The sequence below is a fragment of the Corvus kubaryi genome, unplaced genomic scaffold (genome assembly GCF_017639235.1).
Source record: "Corvus kubaryi isolate FWS band 111438036 unplaced genomic scaffold, C.kubaryi_AGA036_p1.0 64999, whole genome shotgun sequence".
Classification (NCBI taxonomy): Eukaryota; Metazoa; Chordata; class Aves; order Passeriformes; family Corvidae; genus Corvus; species Corvus kubaryi.
The window spans coordinates 70,000-89,437 of NW_024581680.1; the positions used below are offsets into that span (position 1 = coordinate 70,000).

The window sequence follows — 19,438 nt, forward strand, 5'->3', positions numbered from 1 at the left end:
ACTCAGTAAATCACAAACCTCTCCTTAGAGGCAAACATTTCAAAATGAGTGAAGAAGTAAAAATGAATGCCATCAATACAGCCTGATTGACTTCCTAGTCTCTTTAAACTTTCAGAACATAAAATCTGTTTAAAGTGTCATTCATAAATCAGCACTCAACAGTAGTGAAATGTAAAGAAGAATATTACCAGCCTGAAGCCCTAAAGTGTGAAAAAATTTAAACACTTTTTAAAACTTATACTAATTCTGCAATATTTGTACACATATATTTCCAATATCCTATGACGTCTGAAATTATTCACAGAGTATTAGTTGTTTATGGTGTTGATTTGTGGACTTTTCACTTAGCATGGTGACTGTCAAAATCAGTAGTTGAATTAGTTCTCAGGTTTCATGTGCAGACTTCACAGTGTTGTCAGTAAGAAATCAGGCCACAAAGTGTGATTTTAAAATATCATACATAGAAACAGTCATCTGAAAATTTATGTAGCTGCCTGTATAGGTTATAGGCTATACCATCACAAATTCAGGCAAATGTATTCAAGCATTCCAGCGTGAACATGAAAACTATCATTAATACCTCATAACAATGTTTATAACAGTTTTTAAGGGAAGTAGTACCATAACTAAGTTATAATCCCCAATGATTCATGATTACTGTTCATAAAGGCCTCTTATGTTCTTGTCTGAAAATCACATAAAGTTGGAAGGACTGTGATAAAACTTCATGGACTACTCTTTCCCCTTACAAAATGTGGTTTTGGGTGATCCTATGTCATGCTTATTTAGAATATTTCCTTTAAAGATAAAGGTATAATTTTTCAACCTTGGTATTGTTTGGAGGATCATCCCCCACTCACGTAATATCTCTGTGAGCTCAAGGTGAATGTTTTGCTTTTTTCAGAGTGCTGTAAACAAAGCAGTAAAGATCATACTGTCAATAGCCAAAGATATTCCCCTGTGGAAATTTGCTTACTTACATCATAAACAGCAGCAGGTGAGTATTTCATTTTGATTATTTAAAAAGATGTGGTATTTTGGTTAACATTTCTTAAGATTATATTCTGTACCAATACTTTCACTTGTTACTTTGTGGATCTTCCTGTGAGTCAAAGCCTAGTTTTTAATCTCTATGCTGAGTAATAAAACATAAGAGTAATAGTTCATAAATCTTATGTTTGGTAGTTTCTAATATTAAAATCAAAAGTTGCTTTAAAAGAATATTTTAAGTATACTGTTCAAGTATGATGATGATAGTGTAGAACCAACACTATCTGTAAGTACTAACAGCTGAATATACATTATTATCGCTCTTCCCAGGCAACAACTCTTTTAAGTTAAACTGCAAGCCTTCATATGGCACCTATAATACTACAGTTCATACAGTAAAATATTTTAACTGGCATCAAAATTAGCACTAAAACCTTGGGAAGGTCTGAGGTTTAGATAGAAACTGAAATTTGTTAAAGGACAAAAATGCACAGTACTGGTAATCATATGGCCTTAATTGTCTCATCTGGGAACAACATATGCACATATGCATGTAGGTCTGTGCTGAAAAGTGTCTTGGTAAAAATATTTTATTTTGTTGATATGACATGACAGCTCATTTCAGTGAAAAAACCCACATTCAAGTCCTGCAAATAAATAATAATTAAGATTAAAGAAAAAAAGAACTAGGAGAATGTGGACTAAACTCTGTTTTGTCAAGCAGAATGTTTGCTTATTTCCAAGCAGCCAACCCTCCACTTCCTCCAGAACTTCCTACAGCCAAGAATGGGTATAGATTGTAATTCTACACAGAAGAAGGCAGAAAGATCTTAGCAGTTGTGTAGGAGAGAACAGCACAATTGTACTTTTATGTGGTGCATATTTGACTGATGTAATTCAGAGATGATTAATACAGAGCTCTGTAAAAATCCAAGCTGAGAACAGGGAGTGTCCCTGTGGATGCTTCTCTGCACTTTCTGTCTGTTCCTAGGAGTAGTTATTATTTGAGCATCACTGAACATTCCATGATTTAAAAATAGAAACAAAACTACAAACAAACTAGTGGATGTGTTTCTTTTTTCTTGTTTAATTTATACCAGGTTGAACAAGCTGTTGCTTTAGAGAAAGGTGATGAGAACAAACTCACCAGGATGGTGGCGCTGAAACCTTTAGACAAGCAGATCATCGAACATAAGGATGTAAACAAAGTGGTGATCCAACTAAATACAATTATTTTGTCTCTTAAAACTGAAGCACTGAGTCTTCTGAAGACCTTTTCTGAATTTTCAGACATCTGGAACAAGGTTAACTGCGTGCTTAATATAATATGTTGCTGTGTTATAAAATCTAAATAGTTTTTTAAAAAAAGTTATTGGTTGCATAAGGAATCTGTGCTCAGTAGAAATCATTGGTTTCATGGTAGAATCCATACACCTGTAATTCCTCTGTCTGCTCTTATGTTGACAAGAACCTGCAAATCTTTACCAATTAAAGCATCTAAGAAAGCAAGCAGAAGAACGCAAAAGAATTAAATTTAGAATTTAATTCAGAATATAAACAAGCTTATGCTTTCAAATGCTCATACATCTTTTTCACAGCATCTTGTCTGCGTGTGTTACGAAAAAGAATAGTGGAGCAGTCTCTTAGAAATTGGAGACTACAAAGCTATTCCTGAGTATTAAACTGACCAGTTCTTCTCAAGCAACCACTGCTGAAATATTCTTTTCTATTTTTTCACAAAAAAAGGGATAACCTATATCTAGGAAATCTTTCAGCAATAAGGATTCAAAAGCTGAAGTGAATCTGGGCTGATGGAGTTATCTTCATTAGGAAGTGGGTCTAGTCACATAGATGGTAAAGCTCTGAGGAGTGTTTTGTCAAGAGATTCATCATGAAATAAAACTTTGTGTACATTCTGACTAGTGAAATTCAACTCTGTGAATGGACAACTTTGATCTTACCTAAGATAGGTTTTACCTATCAAAGGTGCTTTAATCAGGCCAAGAAACAAGCAACCAAAACAGGAGTAATCCTATCGTTGTAACTGCTCCCTATTTTTAGCTTCCCTTTCCTAAATCAACCCTTAAGTGACTCCGTTCAAACAGCTGACTCTTCTGTCCAGGCTGAGAGCCAGGCTTCATGGCTTCTGAGGTTCCAAAGCTTAATGCTCAGTTTGGCTGAGATACTGCTTGAGCTAAGCACATATTGGTAGTGTGTCATTTCACCCAGACAAGACACAATCAGGTTGGGTGATGCAGTAGAATGATGTTTCTTTTTTATTAAAATCTTGTAAAATAGTCAATTAACCTGCTCCTTAAACCTAAATTCCTCAGGAGCTGGCACTGTTCCCCCCATCTTTATAATCTCTCTTGGACCATTGGGAGCTGTTACTGGTAACTCATTATTGGCCAGAGAGGTGCAAAGAGATTCTCAGGGATCTCGCAGTGCAGACTGCAGGGGAACGTTGCTGAGACAGGTGAAGATCATTTGTCTGCAATTGAACTGAGCACCTTGCACATTTGTTGAACTGGTGACATTGATTTCTCACCTCTGCAGAGACTGGCCTACCTAATGAAAAGGAAGGATGCTCAGTGCTCTATTGCCTATAAACAGTCTTTAACAAGCTAAATGCCCTCTCTCCCCTTAGATCTCTCCTTCCCTGCCAAACTGTTTTCTTCAAATGGCCAGGAGGCCATCTGTACCTAGAAACTGCAGTTTGAAGATGCTGTTTCAGGAAGAGTGAAGATGACTGAGTACAATTCCTCCCATTTAAATACCTGTTAGAGGATGTGAACTGCTTTTGTGGGGTTGCAGACAGAACGGAGACTAGGAACGAAATATTTCCAGCAAAATTTTAGCAGCTACATTGTAAATTTTGTAGTAACATTTGGATGGATAAGGGATATTCTGACCTGTGTCAGTTTTTGAGTTACAGATTTCAAGTTCTTTAAGATTATTATAGAAAAAATAAGAGTCAGGTAAGGCAGATCAAGTAAAGTTATTTGTCCTTATACTAATTGATGCTTATATTTTAAGTTCTTTTACAGAGGGAACATTTTGTGTTTGTGTAACACATCAGGCAGCTGTGTGCCCTGTAGGTTGTTATAATACCAATGCTAAATAGTAATGAAAATAAACTTCTTTTAAGTAGGATCCAGAAGAAAAAGTGAAGGAATTTATAGATACTAAACCAACAATGGCTGAATTCCAATCTCAAATCAGATACTTTTCTGTAAGTATTTATCTTTAATAAAAATGAACTGTTGAGATAAATTTTAATGAAATTAAGTGCTGAAAGCTTGTATTTGTCTTAGCAATTAGAAATGCAAATCAGAGAACTGCCCAATCATTGTGCACTGCAATCAGTGGAAGTTGCAACAGAGTCATTGAAAATAGCTTTAATTCAGGAATGCCGCTCAAGACAAAGAACATTTGGATTATCTTTAAATAAAAAGTCTGCCACAGATGTGGGCAAAATTTATTCATTCATCGAAAATGTTAGCAAGAGGTTAAGCAGACCTATCCATAACCTTGGTGATGTACGGGAAGCAATGGAAGCACTGAAGGAGATTCGAGAGAATGAGATTAAAATTGACAGGACAGTTGGACATATAGAAGAATCTTATTCTGTGCTTCATAAATATAATCTGCTCTTTCAAGATGAAAATACAGAAAGAGGTGATGGATTGGCCTATGCCTGGAAGAACCTAAACACACAGGTATTGTAGTTGTATTATTTCTCAAATCATTATTATCAACCCTCTTAATGTTGAAATGATAGACCAAACCTCTTTTCCTAATTAATTTTTTTGTTTCCTGCGTTCATTCTTTTGTGCCTGTTTTTTCCTCTTTGCCTATAGGCACAACAGGTTGAGGACTTGCTGCTGAAGGTACAGCCCGACATGAAAACAGATTTACTGAGAGGTATTCAAAAATTCCAGATTGATACTGCAGGATTTTATAAAGAATATGATGAAAAGTAGGTGACCTGTGTTGCAATGCAATTATGCTTCATTAGTGATTGTTTGAAAATGGTGTATCTAAAGGGCTTCAGAAAATAAACACAGCACAGCATCACTGTATATATTACATCTGAAAAAAGGCCTAATTTCAGATTAATATAAAATGAGCATACAGTCTTACTGTCAAAGATTCATTCCTGTAACTTCGGTGCTGGAGTCAGGGAAATTCCATAAGAGTTAATAAGTTGGGGAAAAAAAATAAACCAAATTCTCAATCCACATCAAAATGTAAAGTGCTTTTTTTGAGTCTTAACAAAGCACTTCAGGAGAGATTTAACAGTAAGTATTAAAGCAGTGTCTTGGATGTAATTGGAGATTCCAGTTCTAGGTATTTCTAAATTCACTGAGTCTTACTCAACCTTACTTTTAAACTTGCTTTATCACTTTTGAAAATGTAAATTGTGAGATATGTGTGGTTCGTTGGACACTCCTACTACAGTAGCAACATGGAAAGAAAGACAGGATTTGGCTCGCTGTGGTCTGTTACAGCTCTAGGACAATACCTAGCCTTTGAGGGCTTCCCTCTTGCTTTGGTGACAGAGGACTCCTAGGCAGCACTACTGAGAGGCCTCAGCAAGGCTGACACCCCATCCTGTGGGATCTGCTTTTGAATTGAGGCTTCACTGCTTGGTCCCTGTCTGCAGCTCCAGCTCTGCCAGAGCTATGCCTGTGCCTGTCCATGGACCCTGCTGAGCTGAACGTGGATCCCAACGCACAGACTCACTCCTGAGGTTGACCTCAGAGCAGCCCGGCTCCCACTGGACTGTGTCTCATCCTGGTTACCATCCCTAGACCTGCCCCTGACCCTGATTTACTGACTCACCTTCCATGCTTGACCTTGGTCCTGTGTAATTACTGTGTGGACTTGTCTAAAGACCTGGACTATCATTTGAACCTGATCACAACCCCGAGGGCCCTGCTTTTCCTGCTCAGGTTCTATGGGATCCTGCCTTGGCTGCCTTTGCTGACTGTGTTTCCACTTTCATCCACTGGTCCCATTTTCCTTTCCAAGCAGCCAGCCTGCTCCACTTTCTGCCCATCTGCCTGAATTTCTTTCTAGAAATAACCATGGCACAATGGCAGATGACAGAGTTCTCATCCCAAAATATTATTATGTGGCCAAGAAGTGGTCTCAGGTGTGAGATCTGGGAATTGCAGCCTGTCCTACAGCTGATCTCTCATTAGGGAAAATGACATCTTTTTCTCATATTTTTCTGACTACTTAATTATGGTTCCAGTGCCAACTACACAGTTTTCACTCCTGATTTATATACCTGATATCTTTCCCTTTTAAAAATATAAATGAAAATAGTTATTAAAATGTATTTTATAGGAGAAACAGGAAATAACAAAGATAAAACATTTGTAGATCGTTTTTAGCTGTTTGTAATGTTTATGGTAACAGAGATGAATTTTTTAATTAGAAAATAAATTGGGCTTTCTTTCAGCGACTATTGAATATGTGACCTTGGCACACTGATTATGTGCTGCATTTTCTCTTTTAGTGTCTTGTGAAAGTTTGTAGAAAGAATGCTTAAAACTATTAAATAGTGTTCAGTTAGTACGGTCTGGGTTCTGTTGTGCTTCTTTGTGAAACCTGTAGGGTTGATAATTTCACTGAATTTGTTTTGGTTTTAACAGGGGCCCCAGTGAGGAGAATATTCCTCCCCATGAAGCAAGTGACAGATTACAGATCTTTCAAGCCAAATTTAATGAACTATGGAGGAAGTATCTCTCTCTTTCTGGTGGGGAAGAATTATTTGGTCTTCCCATCACAGGTAGTTTCTCAGGGGATAAGGATACCTGTTTCTAGGCTATTAAATTTTTCTTGTGATTCCTGCTGAATGCATTCAGTGCTGGATTCATTGCAGAAAAATTCCTTGCAGTAAATTATTACTGTCTTTCCTATGAAAAGCAGCTGTGTGAAACTGGCTCTCAGTGTGCACATACATAAACATCAGGTGTAAAAATACTGCTCTGCACTGCTCTGTGTGTCTTGGGGTCCAGATGCTTAGTTCTCTTGCTTTTTCTCTTCAGAGCTAAGCACATCTCCTGCCAGTATTCTGCTCCGTACAAATTTGGGAAACTTGTTGCCAAAGTACTCAAATTGTCCCTGCTCCAGGTGCATAATGAATTCCCTTGGGCTGTGCAACTGATCTGTAATGTCCTTATGTCTCCTAGTCAGACACAGTTCCTTTGGAAGACTGTGGTGTGAACTAAAGTTACAGCAGGATGTATGATAAGCACTTTAATTTGTGCATACTAAATTGAGTATATTTTCCTGTCTGAGGACATATGCAGTAATCCAAATATATTTAACCAGGAATTCCAAAAGATATGAGAGAAAGTAAATAAAACATTTCCGTTAAGGATGCCCATTTTAAATACTTTTATTGTCTAATATATTCTATATATCTCATTTGAAAGCACACCCCTTATCCCCAAACTCTGCCTCTTAAGTAAATAGTGTAAATTGACATAGGGGATATTTTAGTTCTTGTCTAAAATAGTGTTGTGTTCCTTTGCCATTTCATCCACTTTTTCAATATTGTTTCCCTCACTTATAAGATTACATCTACTGCTATAGAAGAATATTTATTTAAAAAAAATCAACAATCTACACAATTACTGTGCATCAAAATCTGATATTCTTACATAATTTAACTGGAAAAGTTTGTCTTGTTAGACACTATCTAGAAAACTGCAAGTCTGATTTCATCAATATATTAACATTATTAGAAGTGTGTTGATTCTTATGTTCATGAATACATTTGACATGAATACCTAATTAACAGGCACAAATTTCCAATTTTACCATTTGAAACAGAGTATCCTGAACTTCACAAAATTAAACGTGAACTTTCGTTGCTTCAGAAACTTTACAGTCTTTATAATACAGTTACTGCTAGTATCGATGGATACAATGAAATGCTTTGGAATGATTTAAATATTGAAAAAATTAACAGTGGACTTCTGGATTTTCAAAGCAAGTAAGTTGTTTTCTGTTGAAGTGCATGCAATTTTTATTTCTAGCTCTGTTTTTTAATTAGCTTGTGAAAATTGCTCAGAGTGGCCAAAGAATGTTGGTCCATCTCAAGCTCAGACTTACTCAAGTGTTGGGCACAGCTGCACTGTGGTGCAACATGCAGCTGGTTCATGAGTCACTTCAGGCTTGTTGAGGTATATTGACATGGTAGGCTGTAGCTTATTTAATAAATAAAGTGCACAAACCTGTGTCAAGGTGGTTGTAAGTATAAATAACTTTCATAGCTGATCTTATACAGTACCTTCTCCGTGATTTAGTTTACAGCTAATTAACTGTTAGTCTATGATATTAGGTGGGATTTTGAACCTACTGTTTACTTCTGCACATTTGTCTAAATTGTAATTGTTATTTCAAGAAGGGTAGCTAGCCACACTAAATTCTGAGGGGTTATTTATGAGGTTTGAGAGCAATAATGCTTTCCACAAAAAACTGACTGAACTTTTAGTCAATTATTTGAAAAAAACCCACCAAACAACCTCTTTAAAAATCAGAATAGTAAAAATTAATGTATGTGAAGTACATATATATATATATATATATATAATATATACTTCTGCATTTGGAAAATTCAAGTCTTCATCTTGAATTTCAGGAGAATTTTGGAATCTGCATCATGATTTTTTTCTGTAGTTAATTATATTTTACAAGCTGTAGGACTTTTTATGCTTCCTTCTCCAGAACCCTGAAGGAAGCCATTGCACGGCAGTAGTTTTCATTTATGTGTTTCTCTTTGAACTTCATGTGTGACATTTTTGTTTTTCCTCTCAAGTGTCAAGCTATGTTTGGAGCAGGGTGACTACCAATAGGCAGTAAATGTTTTTTTTTTTTTGCAATAAATGTCTAACCCGGTACTATCCTTCTTTTGGCAGTCTGCTAGCATTATTGCATCGAGCAATGCTCTTTTAAGCCAGAGAAATTGAAACAATGTACAGAGGGTACTCACAGAAATAGCTGAGATGGTATGCTGTGTTATGAAAGAAGCAGGAATGCTGGAAGTGCAATTACTGCTTTAGACTAATTGTAAAGATCTGCATAGTTCTTTAATGTAATTTTGTTTTGCTACCCCTTGTAACAATAGTAATATAATAGAAAACGTCTAATCATGGAAAAAAAAAATTAAAAAAAAAATAACTGTAGGTAAAAATAAATCCAATTAGAAAGAGATAAGAAGGACAAATATTTAGAGAGCATTATAGAAGTTTATAATAACAGTTGGAGAGAAGTTTCCCTTTGTATTTTACTGTAATACAGTGTAAAGAGAATGTCCAGTAAGTTTAGGACAGAAATGTAAACCTGATCAACGGAGTAGTTTTTTAACATAGTGTGCAGCTCATGGAATTTGCTTTTAGAAGATATTACTGAGACTAAGGCAAAAGAAAAAGTTATTAGAATTAAAAAAAATAGCCATTTTCATTACCAAGTTAAGAGATCCCATTTCTAATAGCCATCCCCAGAGAAGTTTATTAGAATTGTTCCTGCTGAGCCTCAGGATAGAAGATGTCAGGAACTGCCCCTTAAAGCCTTCTTGATACAAGACAGAGTATAAATTTTCCATTCTGCAATGTTTTCCTCTGGCATATTTAATGCTATCTACTGTTGGATTCAAGATGAAGGACTATAGCAGTTATTGTAGTGCCATGACAGTGTGCATATGTTCATCTGCCTCTTACTAGCAAGCAGTGAAGAATTTGCACATGTTCCAGCATTGTGTGACAGATCTGTCTGATTTTGAACTGTGAAAAACGGAGATTTTTTTGGAAGGAATTTGTCATTATGGGCAGGTTTTATGCAGCTTTTAGTTTCTGGAATTGAGCTGTAAGAGAACTGCTGTCAGTCTTTGGTCCATAGCTTTGGCAGACAAAAATTGGCATGACTGGTTTAGAAGCAAGAGGAGCTGTGACAATTCACAGTGCAAGAGGTTCTTTATTTTTAATTTCTTTTCATCTTAAATTGTGCATAAAGGAAAAATTTTGCTTTGAATATCTTTCATACAAACCAGGTATGAATTAAGACTTCTTTGATTGAAGCAGAAGTGTTTTTCTCTTTGAAAGTAGACTAGTTTTAGTTTAGGATATACTTTATTTTGCTTGGAAAAGTTATGTTTAATCCTTTTACTGCTTTTCAAAATCAGGTGCACTTACAAATTTTACTAAAACAATAACACTGCAGGAACTTAATTTCAGATATGGGTTTGTACATGAAATTAACTTCCTTTAATTCAAACTGAAATAGGATCCAAACCATTCTGGTGTAATTTGTGCTGTCTTTAGCAGTGTTTCATGCCTGCAGTCACAAATGACCCACCATACAAAATATTGCCAGCTTGCAACTGGATTATTATTTAGATTCTACTGGTTAACTCATTGAAAAATGGCAATATATTGTACTATTAAGTGGTGAATGGTGATTATTAAGAATAAAATATTTTTTCTTTCTTTTTGTGCTTTTTAAAGAATCCGAAAGTTGCCAAAAGCATTGAAGGAATGGCAAGCTTTTCAAGACCTAAAAAAAAAAATTGATGACTTCACTGAGACCTGTCCTTTGCTTGAAATGATGAAAAACAAAGTATGTTCAGCATAATAATTTGGAGATAAGAGTCTCTTGAGAAACTCTAGTGAAGGCCATGCTATATGACTATAAGATACTTTCCATAATTCTTTTTTATAGATAAAAGCAGCTGTATTTTTAGCAAAAAATCTAGTTAGGCTTAGTTATAGAAAAATAAAAGACTTTGTAATGTGATTAGAAGAACTACTAATGCTTTCAATGGAACGAAAATCAAGACTCTCCTATTTGTTTAACAGATGCAGTGCAAAAGTATGTGATCATTCTAGTCCTAAAATTAATACAATGTTAAAAACCCCATCCCTATGGACTTTTCTAGGCAATGTTGCCAAGACACTGGGAAAGAATTGAACAAGTAACTGGGCATCACTTTGATGTTGACTCTGAAAATTTTGCTTTAAAAAACGTAGTGGATGCCCCTTTATTAAAACATAAAGAAGATATTGAGGTACATGTACTTTCCTGTTTTGTTTTGTTTGTTTGGGGTTTTTTTTGGTAATTATTAACTTGTGATCTGGGAGTCTGTGCTTTTGAAATCCTGTTTCTAGTCAGCTTTGTAGCATTAAAAAAAAAGTGTTTTAGTTGGAGAATTCCTTTGAAAAAGTGGGGTTTGGTATTGGCACTGATGGTTAGTTTATTTCCCTTTTATTTAGGAGAAGATTTAAATATGTACACAGTATTACACTAATCCTTCCATAGGAGGACTTCTGTTGGTTTAAGAGTAGTGTGATTCTGTCATGCTTCTTATTTAGGGTCTGCCTGCTTATATATTCTTTTCTTCCCTTTAAATTTGTAACCAGAGAGAAGAAAATAGTTGATGTAAGATTGATCCTGTTAAATGCTAAAAATCCTTGGAACACAGTAGAAGTGGAGGATATGGGAATAAAGGAGAATGAGGTTGTTTTGTATTTCAAAAGTGACTCTTGACAAGAGCACAAATACATGAGAAGGCATAGGGAGTGTGCACAAGCTACAAAGCTATTGTCTCCTCAGTTTTGGGGACAGTAGTTATCTAGCAAGTGCCTTGGCTTCATGCTTGTTACCTTTTACAAGAACAAAGCATAGCTAAAACTAAAGAAGTAAAACCCCAACAGTTTCTAACTTCAGTTCTGTGGTCACTTAGCTAAATCTGTATTCCTTCTACAGTAGTGACCTGTTTTGTCTTGTTCCACAAATGAGCATTTTTAAGGGAAAACCATGAAATCAAACCTCTGCTGTACCCAATTCCCAGAAAAGAATTTAAGCCTTGTGAACGGTTCATAGTTCCAGCCTTACACTCCAGAAAACACTTGAAACCTGTGATAGAATCCGATGTACTCCTGAACCGGAATTTGGGATCCAGTCTGAGTATTTGATCCTTTTCTCTCTGATGCAATAACCAGCTCTATGACAGTCCTGTCCTCACTGTCTTCAAGAAGTAGCAGACAGTTATGTTGTCTCTCTACATGCTGTTCTGGGAATATTTATTGGTTTTGATTGGTAATGTTTATTTTCTTTAAACCCCTCTGCCAGTTTATTTGATTTCAAATATTAATATGTACCGAGAGGAAAAATCTTCCTGCAGATTCACTGACTCAGTGAATTTCGTGTGTATAAGGTGCTAGTAGTAGTGAAGATGGAGTATAGCCCATAAAATGTACCTGTTACAAGTAGTACTAGAATATAATCTTGTTTGAAATATAGTAACTTTGAGGTGTTTTGATGTGTATTTTCATTAGCTTGAACTCACACTGAGATCTGGATCAATCCAATACATTTTAATAGTCTTTATAAGTGTGCTTTATAATAGTCTTAGAGGAATGTAATTTACTATTTTAATTTTATGCAGGATATCTGCATCGGTGCTGTCAAAGAAAAGGATATTGAAGCAAAATTGCAGCATGTCATCAGTGAATGGAATGCTCATACTTTCAGTTTTGGCCAATTCAAAACTCGAGGAGAGCTTCTTCTGAAAGGATCAGATATATCAGAGAAAGTAGCTTTGGTGGAAGACAGCCTCATGATACTGGGGTCACTCATGATCAACCGGTACAAGATGACGTAGTAAATGCATATATTGTGTAAATCTAATCACCCCCCAGAGAAAACAATTATCATCTTCAGTTCTTCCCTTTGATTCATGTTCATGCAGGTATAATGCACCATTTAAGCCCACTATACAACAATGGGTTCAGAAGCTGACCAATACTGCAGAGATAATTGAAAACTGGATTACTGTACAAAACCTCTGGATTTACCTTGAAGCTGTGTTTGTTGGTGGAGACATTGCAAAACAATTACCTCAGGTATATTGCTTTATAATAACAATATATTGTACCAGGAAATTAGCCACATCATGGGTGGTTTTTTGCCTGCATAGTTTATTTTGAATGCATATAATTCATATAAGATTTGTGGGCTGTGCATAGGCAATTCAGAAGAAGCTTTGCCAAACTAGAATCTGTCTAGTTAAATTGCTTAGAACTTGGTGAAACCTACAGGAACACAACTGTTTGTAATTCAAGCTCAAATGTTCCTGCTTGCAATATTAGTGGGTTAGTACACTTAATGGCATGAAACTGATTTATCGCTTTTGCCGTATGTACAAATATCTCTTTCCTCCCCTGTGCACACATTTATAGGTTGTAAGCTGTAATAATGGAATGACAGATTTTGTATATGAATTCTGTACTTGCTAGGACTCAGTTTAATGAAGTCCCACAGAGAGATGCTCCCAGGCTTGGGAACTGTATGTGTGCTAATCTGTGTGAACCATTGCAACCTCTTCAAAAGGCAGTGATGACCTTTCAAGGCAGCAGCTGCACAAGAGTTAAGGAATGAACTGAGCAGGAGAGAAATAGCAGAAAAAAATCATTCTTTTTGCTGTGTCTGCTAATGAGGGGTTTTCATGTAGTTCTAATACACCACAGTTCAGTTGCTCTGGATCAAATGGTAATTTAACAAAACAGCTATTAACGGGAAATTATTAGATATTAATTTATTTCAGGCCACATATTTTATAATTGAAGCCTTGCAATAACCCAAATTAAGATTAATTTTTGTAAGTTAAATAAAGCTTTCTTAATTGTTGTTTAGATAACAATTTTTTTTTTTTTAGTTCATGAGATATATTTATGTAGTTAATGTTTATTAGAGAGTTAATAAACAGCTTTTGCAGATTAAAAAAAGCTGCTAAAGCTACTTCTTCCAAGGATGACAGATACGTGAACCAATGTTCTGGAAAAAACAAATGTAGTGACTGTTTTTAAAGAAGGAGGAGAAGGAACAGCTTGGTGGAGGAGTAGTGAGGAGTGGGGCTTAATTGCAATTTCTGGATGAATACTGCAACAAGTAACTGTTAGCATCTGGAAATTAGCAAGGAGATTAATAATGTTCATTCAACATGAATTTGTTAGGAGCAAAACATGTTGAACAAATCTAATTTATTTTTAGGGTGGGCAAGGGGCTTTGTGGATAGAGGAAAAACACTAATTGCCATACATTGTGGTAGGCTTTTGCCATTGTCTCTGATAGTACTACCAGAAAATGAATTTTAGCTTGCTGGTTTGTAAAATGCAGAAGAGTGGAATGCATAAGCATCAATAACTAATAACTAGAATATTGTACCTGGTTTTGGCCAAAGAAACACACAGACAAATTTGAGAGAGCACAGAAGAGGGTGGTAAGAATGAGGAACTATCCAGGAAGGATGAGGCACAATAAAAGATTCAACAAACTAGACTTGTTTGGCTTGAGGAAAAGTGAAAACTGAAGAGAAGATGTGATAAGCTTTTTTAAATATAAGGGTTGTTCTCAACAGGAAGAAAAAACCCATGTTCTCAGTGTCTGATTAAAAGAGAGTCACCAGTGTCAAAGATTGCCTGGACAGGCTTCTAAATCTCCATCACTGAGCATCACTAAACACGAGACAGATAGATATTTTGGGTATGATCCTGCCTTGTGACAGACAAATTGCTTTGGATCTTCTTCTAGCTCTCAGGCGATTTATGATTTCATTAACATTTCATTTGTTTTAGGTGAAGAAAGAGTTTTTAATGTAAATATACCCAGTGTATAAAAATATTTTTCAGCTCCCAGTCTGAGATTTTTTCTCTGTTCACCTGCAACACTTGTAATGTACAAATGTAGCAGCTTCAGACTGTGTATACTGGTTTTGTTCCTCAAGTATTGCTGCTAACAGCTTACATGACTTTGTGTATTGCTGTTAGGAAGGCTATAATTTCTGAGGAAGCTGCTTTTTGAGTTTTCTCATGTGTGTTGGAATCCTTTTATGTGGACAATTTTGGTGCCCAACATGAAGTAAAACATTTCCGGAGCTTTCCCATTGTACTCTTTCTCCTGCAATTTGAAATCTGGTCAATAATAAGCATGCCTATAAATATTCATATGTTAGTCCTGTAAAGAAGACTTGAACAGCAAGGGCAATATTAAACTGCTACCTTGTCTGACAGAATTATTTAATTTTTAGAATATGAAAAACAAGAAGAAAAGCTAATGCATTTATCATGTATTTCAGGAAGCCAGAAGATTTCAGAACATTGATAAATCGTGGCAGAGAATTATGCAGAGAGCCCATGAAACATCAAACATTGTGCAGTGCTGTATTGGAGATGAGACTTTGGCACAGCTGTTACCACATTTGCTGGAACAGTTGGAAATCTGTCAGAAATCACTGACTGGCTATTTGGAAAAAAAGCGGTTAATATTTCCAAGATTTTTTTTTGTATCTGACCCTGCTCTTCTGGAAATCCTTGGTCAAGCATCTGATTCTCACACTATTCAGGTACAAGTAATATAGCAATAGTGTTCTTATGGTCGATATTACTAAGTGAGGACCATGGAGGATTTTGTTGTTTATTTGAGAGAATTTCTTTCACTTATGGAAAGATTTATGGACTATTCTAATACAGCATTTAAAGACCAAGTGGCAATGCCATATCAGATCAGTTTATGGAGGGTTTTTTTTCTGATTCTCTTGTAGGCACATTTATTAAGTTTGTTTGACAATGTTAACCGAGTGGGATTTCATGAAAAAAACTACGACCAGATTTTACTGTTTGAATCTCAAGAAGGAGAGCAGGTCAATATTATTGAACCAGTTTTAGCTCAGGTAATGAAAGTATATATTGCAGTTTTTCATTACTTGATTTAAAGTAGATTTATGTTTTAGAGGCCAACAGTATTGCATCATGCTGTTATTTGACTAGCTGAATGAAAACCTCCCAATGTGAACAGCAAGAGCAAAAAGTAGAAAGGACAGGACATTTGTGTCAGTTTGTAACGATTGCTTTACCTGTTTTCTCAGCAGTAGTGCTGTGAAGTGCCAAATCCATCACATACCTCTAGAAGGGCAGTGGAGCAGAAAGAGGAAAGGAATCTTTTAAAAATCAGGGAATAACAAATATGGAAATGGGATTACGAATGATTGGGAAAAAAGTCACGTAGAACTCTTGCTCCTTGTGAATTATTTATAAACTAATTCTTTAAAAGTACTTTCTTGTTTATTTCAGGGCAGTGTGGAATTCTGGTTAGGTCAGCTGCTGAATGGGATTAGGAAAACAATCCACACCATCATTAGACAGGCATCAATGGCCATTAATGATTCAGAATTTAAGATGTATGACTTTCAGGCAATGTTTCCTGCACAAATAGGACTTCTGGGAATTCAAATTATCTGGACCAGAGATGCAGAGAAAGCACTGAACAGTACCAAAACTGACAGAAAGGTAGTATTTAATGAATCTTTGGGGATTTATTAGAAGCATTGCTTGTAACAGTACATATTGTGAGAAGTTAAAAGTAACATGTAGGAAAAAGCACAAAGTACTAGTTAATTAACCAGAATTACAAATAAGCTAACGGGAAAACAGAATAATAAAAAATGTGTTAAGAAGTCACTCCTCCTCATTATCCCCCAGCATGTGCTTTAGAGTTGTTCCTAATCCTGTGATTTTCTCTGTTGTTTTGTTAGTGCAGTCATCTTGGGAAGGGACAGTTTCTTAATTTGGGAATATGGGAAATCTTATCCTGTTACTTTCACAAAATCAAATTTGGAAAGAAATAAGAACTCCTGAACTTTGGGGAAGTAACTGTGCTTTGTGGACATTGGTCTACTCTATCCAAATGTATTACATCCTTCAGCTGATGAGCTCTTTTTCTGGGGAAGGGGAAGAATAGAAACCATTTCAGGAGGTGTTGGTTTAATCTCAAACATGTGGAGAAGATGCCGTTAGCAACCAAGGTGTTATTACTAACAGTGAATCTATGAAGGAGGAAGGGGAGGATGTGAACTAAAGGGTTGCAAACTACCATTTATCAGGAACATACAGTGAGATTGAACAAAGAACAAGTAACAACATCCTACCACAAAAGTAAATGGAGGGCAACTGTACCATGCTGTACTTCGATACTGCATGAAAGCAAGGGCTTAGACTATAGAGAGAACCATTTACTGCTACTTTTTCTGCAGTGTTCAAAATTTAAAAACGGCATAAACCTGCTTTTAGTCCACTCCAGCTCATAGAATAACTAGGTGCAAAGATTCTTTTGCATTAACAAGAAAACAACTTTTGTGGTTGTTTGGGCTGAACTGCATGTGTGTGTTTGGGGGGGCTGTGGAGGTTATTTAATTCTCTGTTAGTTTTAACAGAGTTTTTAGCATTTTTTTCCTCAGCAAACCATGTGAGTTGTAGACTCTGCATGTATTTACAGAAAGCTAGTGTGATTGTTCTTTCACACATTTGGAAAAGAAGTATAAATGAGCTGCTCTTTCTTAAATCTCAGTGTTTTTTGTTGTGTAACAGGAGCATCACTGACAGAGACTGATGCTGTTTACATAAGTCAGTATTGTATTGTTGGTATTGTATTTTGTGGAACTTTGTAATAGATTTGGTACCACAAAATAAATTAGTATTTTAGCATCAGCATCTAAAATTATACTACATTTTCTCCCTCCTCTGGTTAAAGGACGTCACAGATCTTCAGGTTCTTGTTCCCCCTAAAGAGTAGATACAGCTTGGGCTGATCTATAATACCCAAAATCATTGACTGATGGGTCTGAATATATGCAGGGATGCAGTCAGCTGAAAATGTAATGTATAGTAGAAGGAGCAAGAGTCTTGGAATAAAATCTTACAGTGTGACCTGTTTATCTAGATATAACCTTATTGTACTCTGTTGGGTAAGAATGTGTGGATACAATATTGCTGTTAGCAAGGAATTTTCCTGCTTCTTTCTAAGCTGTGAGATACTTTTCTCTCTCACGAAGATATTTGCAGAAGTTCTGTAAACAATGAACACCTGTGACCTTGTAGAGCTTTGTTTATGGTACAGTAGAAAAATATTTTGACAATGGATATTTAGGATTTTAGCCAATCACCCCAGGGGGGTGGCTGATCCTTTGTCCAATTAGACTATGAAGAAAAAAGTCTATAAAAGAGTTTGTAAAATAATTAAGTAAATCAATCTTGCTGCACAATTCCTGCCTGCTGGATCTTCTCTCCTCCTCCCTATGGCTGCCGGACGCAGTAATATTTTGCGGCGTTAATAAGAATGCATGAATGGAAAGCAGCCTGCAAATCCAAGTTTAGGATTCCAAGCCTAATAAATACAAAGCAGAATATGGACATTATAAGCCTGGATGTTTTCAAAATTTTTTTGGTTTTTACTTTTTAATTCTAAATACTGGAAGAACAAATGGTGTTCGTATTAATATGATCATTCTTGCTTGTGGAAAAGGTAATGCACACAACAAATCAGAAGTTCTTGGAACTTTTAAATGATTTGATTGACATGACAACACACAATCTGACAAGAATGGAGCGCACAAAATATGAAACTTTAATCACCATTCATGTGCACCAGAAGGATATCTTTGATGATTTGGTAAGTTTTGGAAAATCTTCAAGGGGCTTTCTGTATGTTAGGTCTCGCACATATAAAAAAATTATAAGCAGATCTTAGAATCTATTCTCTTTGAGTATCTCTGACATGACTGCTGTGATAGAGCATATCAGATTTATTCTGATTTAATATAGATGTCATGCAGTGAGAAGGGTGAATTATATAGGTGTGCTCATAGGTTTAGACTTCAGTTCTTAAAATGGTTGTTTATACTTATCATGCACAAATTCACTGTGAGCAAAAAAGTTTAGCTTTTAAAATTAACCTATCTTCTCAACTTGAAGATTTAATGCATTGATTGAAATGTAAATGTAGAAAATCTCCCTTTAGTATTCCCATCAATCTTGTGATTTCTAACCCAACCTATGTGTTGATGTAAGGTAATAATTATTCAAAGGTAAAAGCAGTGAGGCTTCAATATTTGAAGAGGGTAGCAACAATAAATACGACAGATATTTTAATTTTTTTTATAACTGAGTTGCCTCAGACTTCCTTTAGATAAGTATGTTGAATAAATGAAAGCATAATTATAAAAATGGAAGTAAAATAACTTCCAAAGGGCTTGAATGATGCAATTCATTCAATAATTCAATAATGCAATACTGCATTGCTTAATTTATGCATATATGTTAGGAAGATAAAAATCCAGTTCATGTGTAAAGAAAAATGGAAAATAATAAGGAAAAGTACTGAACTCTAGAAAGAAAACTACTGGCTTCTAAGATAAGTGTGGGGTTTTATCCTCTGCCTGTAATTTTTAATTTATCTTCATAACTATTTCCTTAATTAATTTAATGTCACATTGTAATAAAATTATGTAAAATTGGTTAAATTTAAAGGTCCTGTATATGAAATAAAAAGTCAGGAGCAAGTCCAAAACTGGGGAGAGGGTTCTTAAGTGGTATATGTAATA

General features: G+C 35.7%; 1 protein-coding gene across 1 annotated transcript in view; it reads left to right on the forward strand.

Annotated features, from left to right (window-relative positions):
- LOC121672836 (dynein heavy chain 5, axonemal-like) overlaps positions 1-19,438 on the forward strand; it is a 146,322-nt gene that overhangs the window by 22,680 nt on the left and 104,204 nt on the right. Inside the window, exons 23-37 of the mRNA XM_042045738.1 lie at positions 905-997; positions 2,091-2,294; positions 4,142-4,222; positions 4,305-4,709; positions 4,851-4,969; positions 6,654-6,790; positions 7,840-8,002; positions 10,512-10,623; positions 10,943-11,071; positions 12,452-12,651; positions 12,755-12,908; positions 15,140-15,406; positions 15,605-15,733; positions 16,134-16,349; positions 18,361-18,507. Of these exons, the coding sequence (XP_041901672.1) occupies positions 905-997; positions 2,091-2,294; positions 4,142-4,222; positions 4,305-4,709; positions 4,851-4,969; positions 6,654-6,790; positions 7,840-8,002; positions 10,512-10,623; positions 10,943-11,071; positions 12,452-12,651; positions 12,755-12,908; positions 15,140-15,406; positions 15,605-15,733; positions 16,134-16,349; positions 18,361-18,507 (2,556 nt within the window). The remainder of the gene's footprint in view (positions 1-904; positions 998-2,090; positions 2,295-4,141; positions 4,223-4,304; positions 4,710-4,850; positions 4,970-6,653; positions 6,791-7,839; positions 8,003-10,511; positions 10,624-10,942; positions 11,072-12,451; positions 12,652-12,754; positions 12,909-15,139; positions 15,407-15,604; positions 15,734-16,133; positions 16,350-18,360; positions 18,508-19,438) is intronic.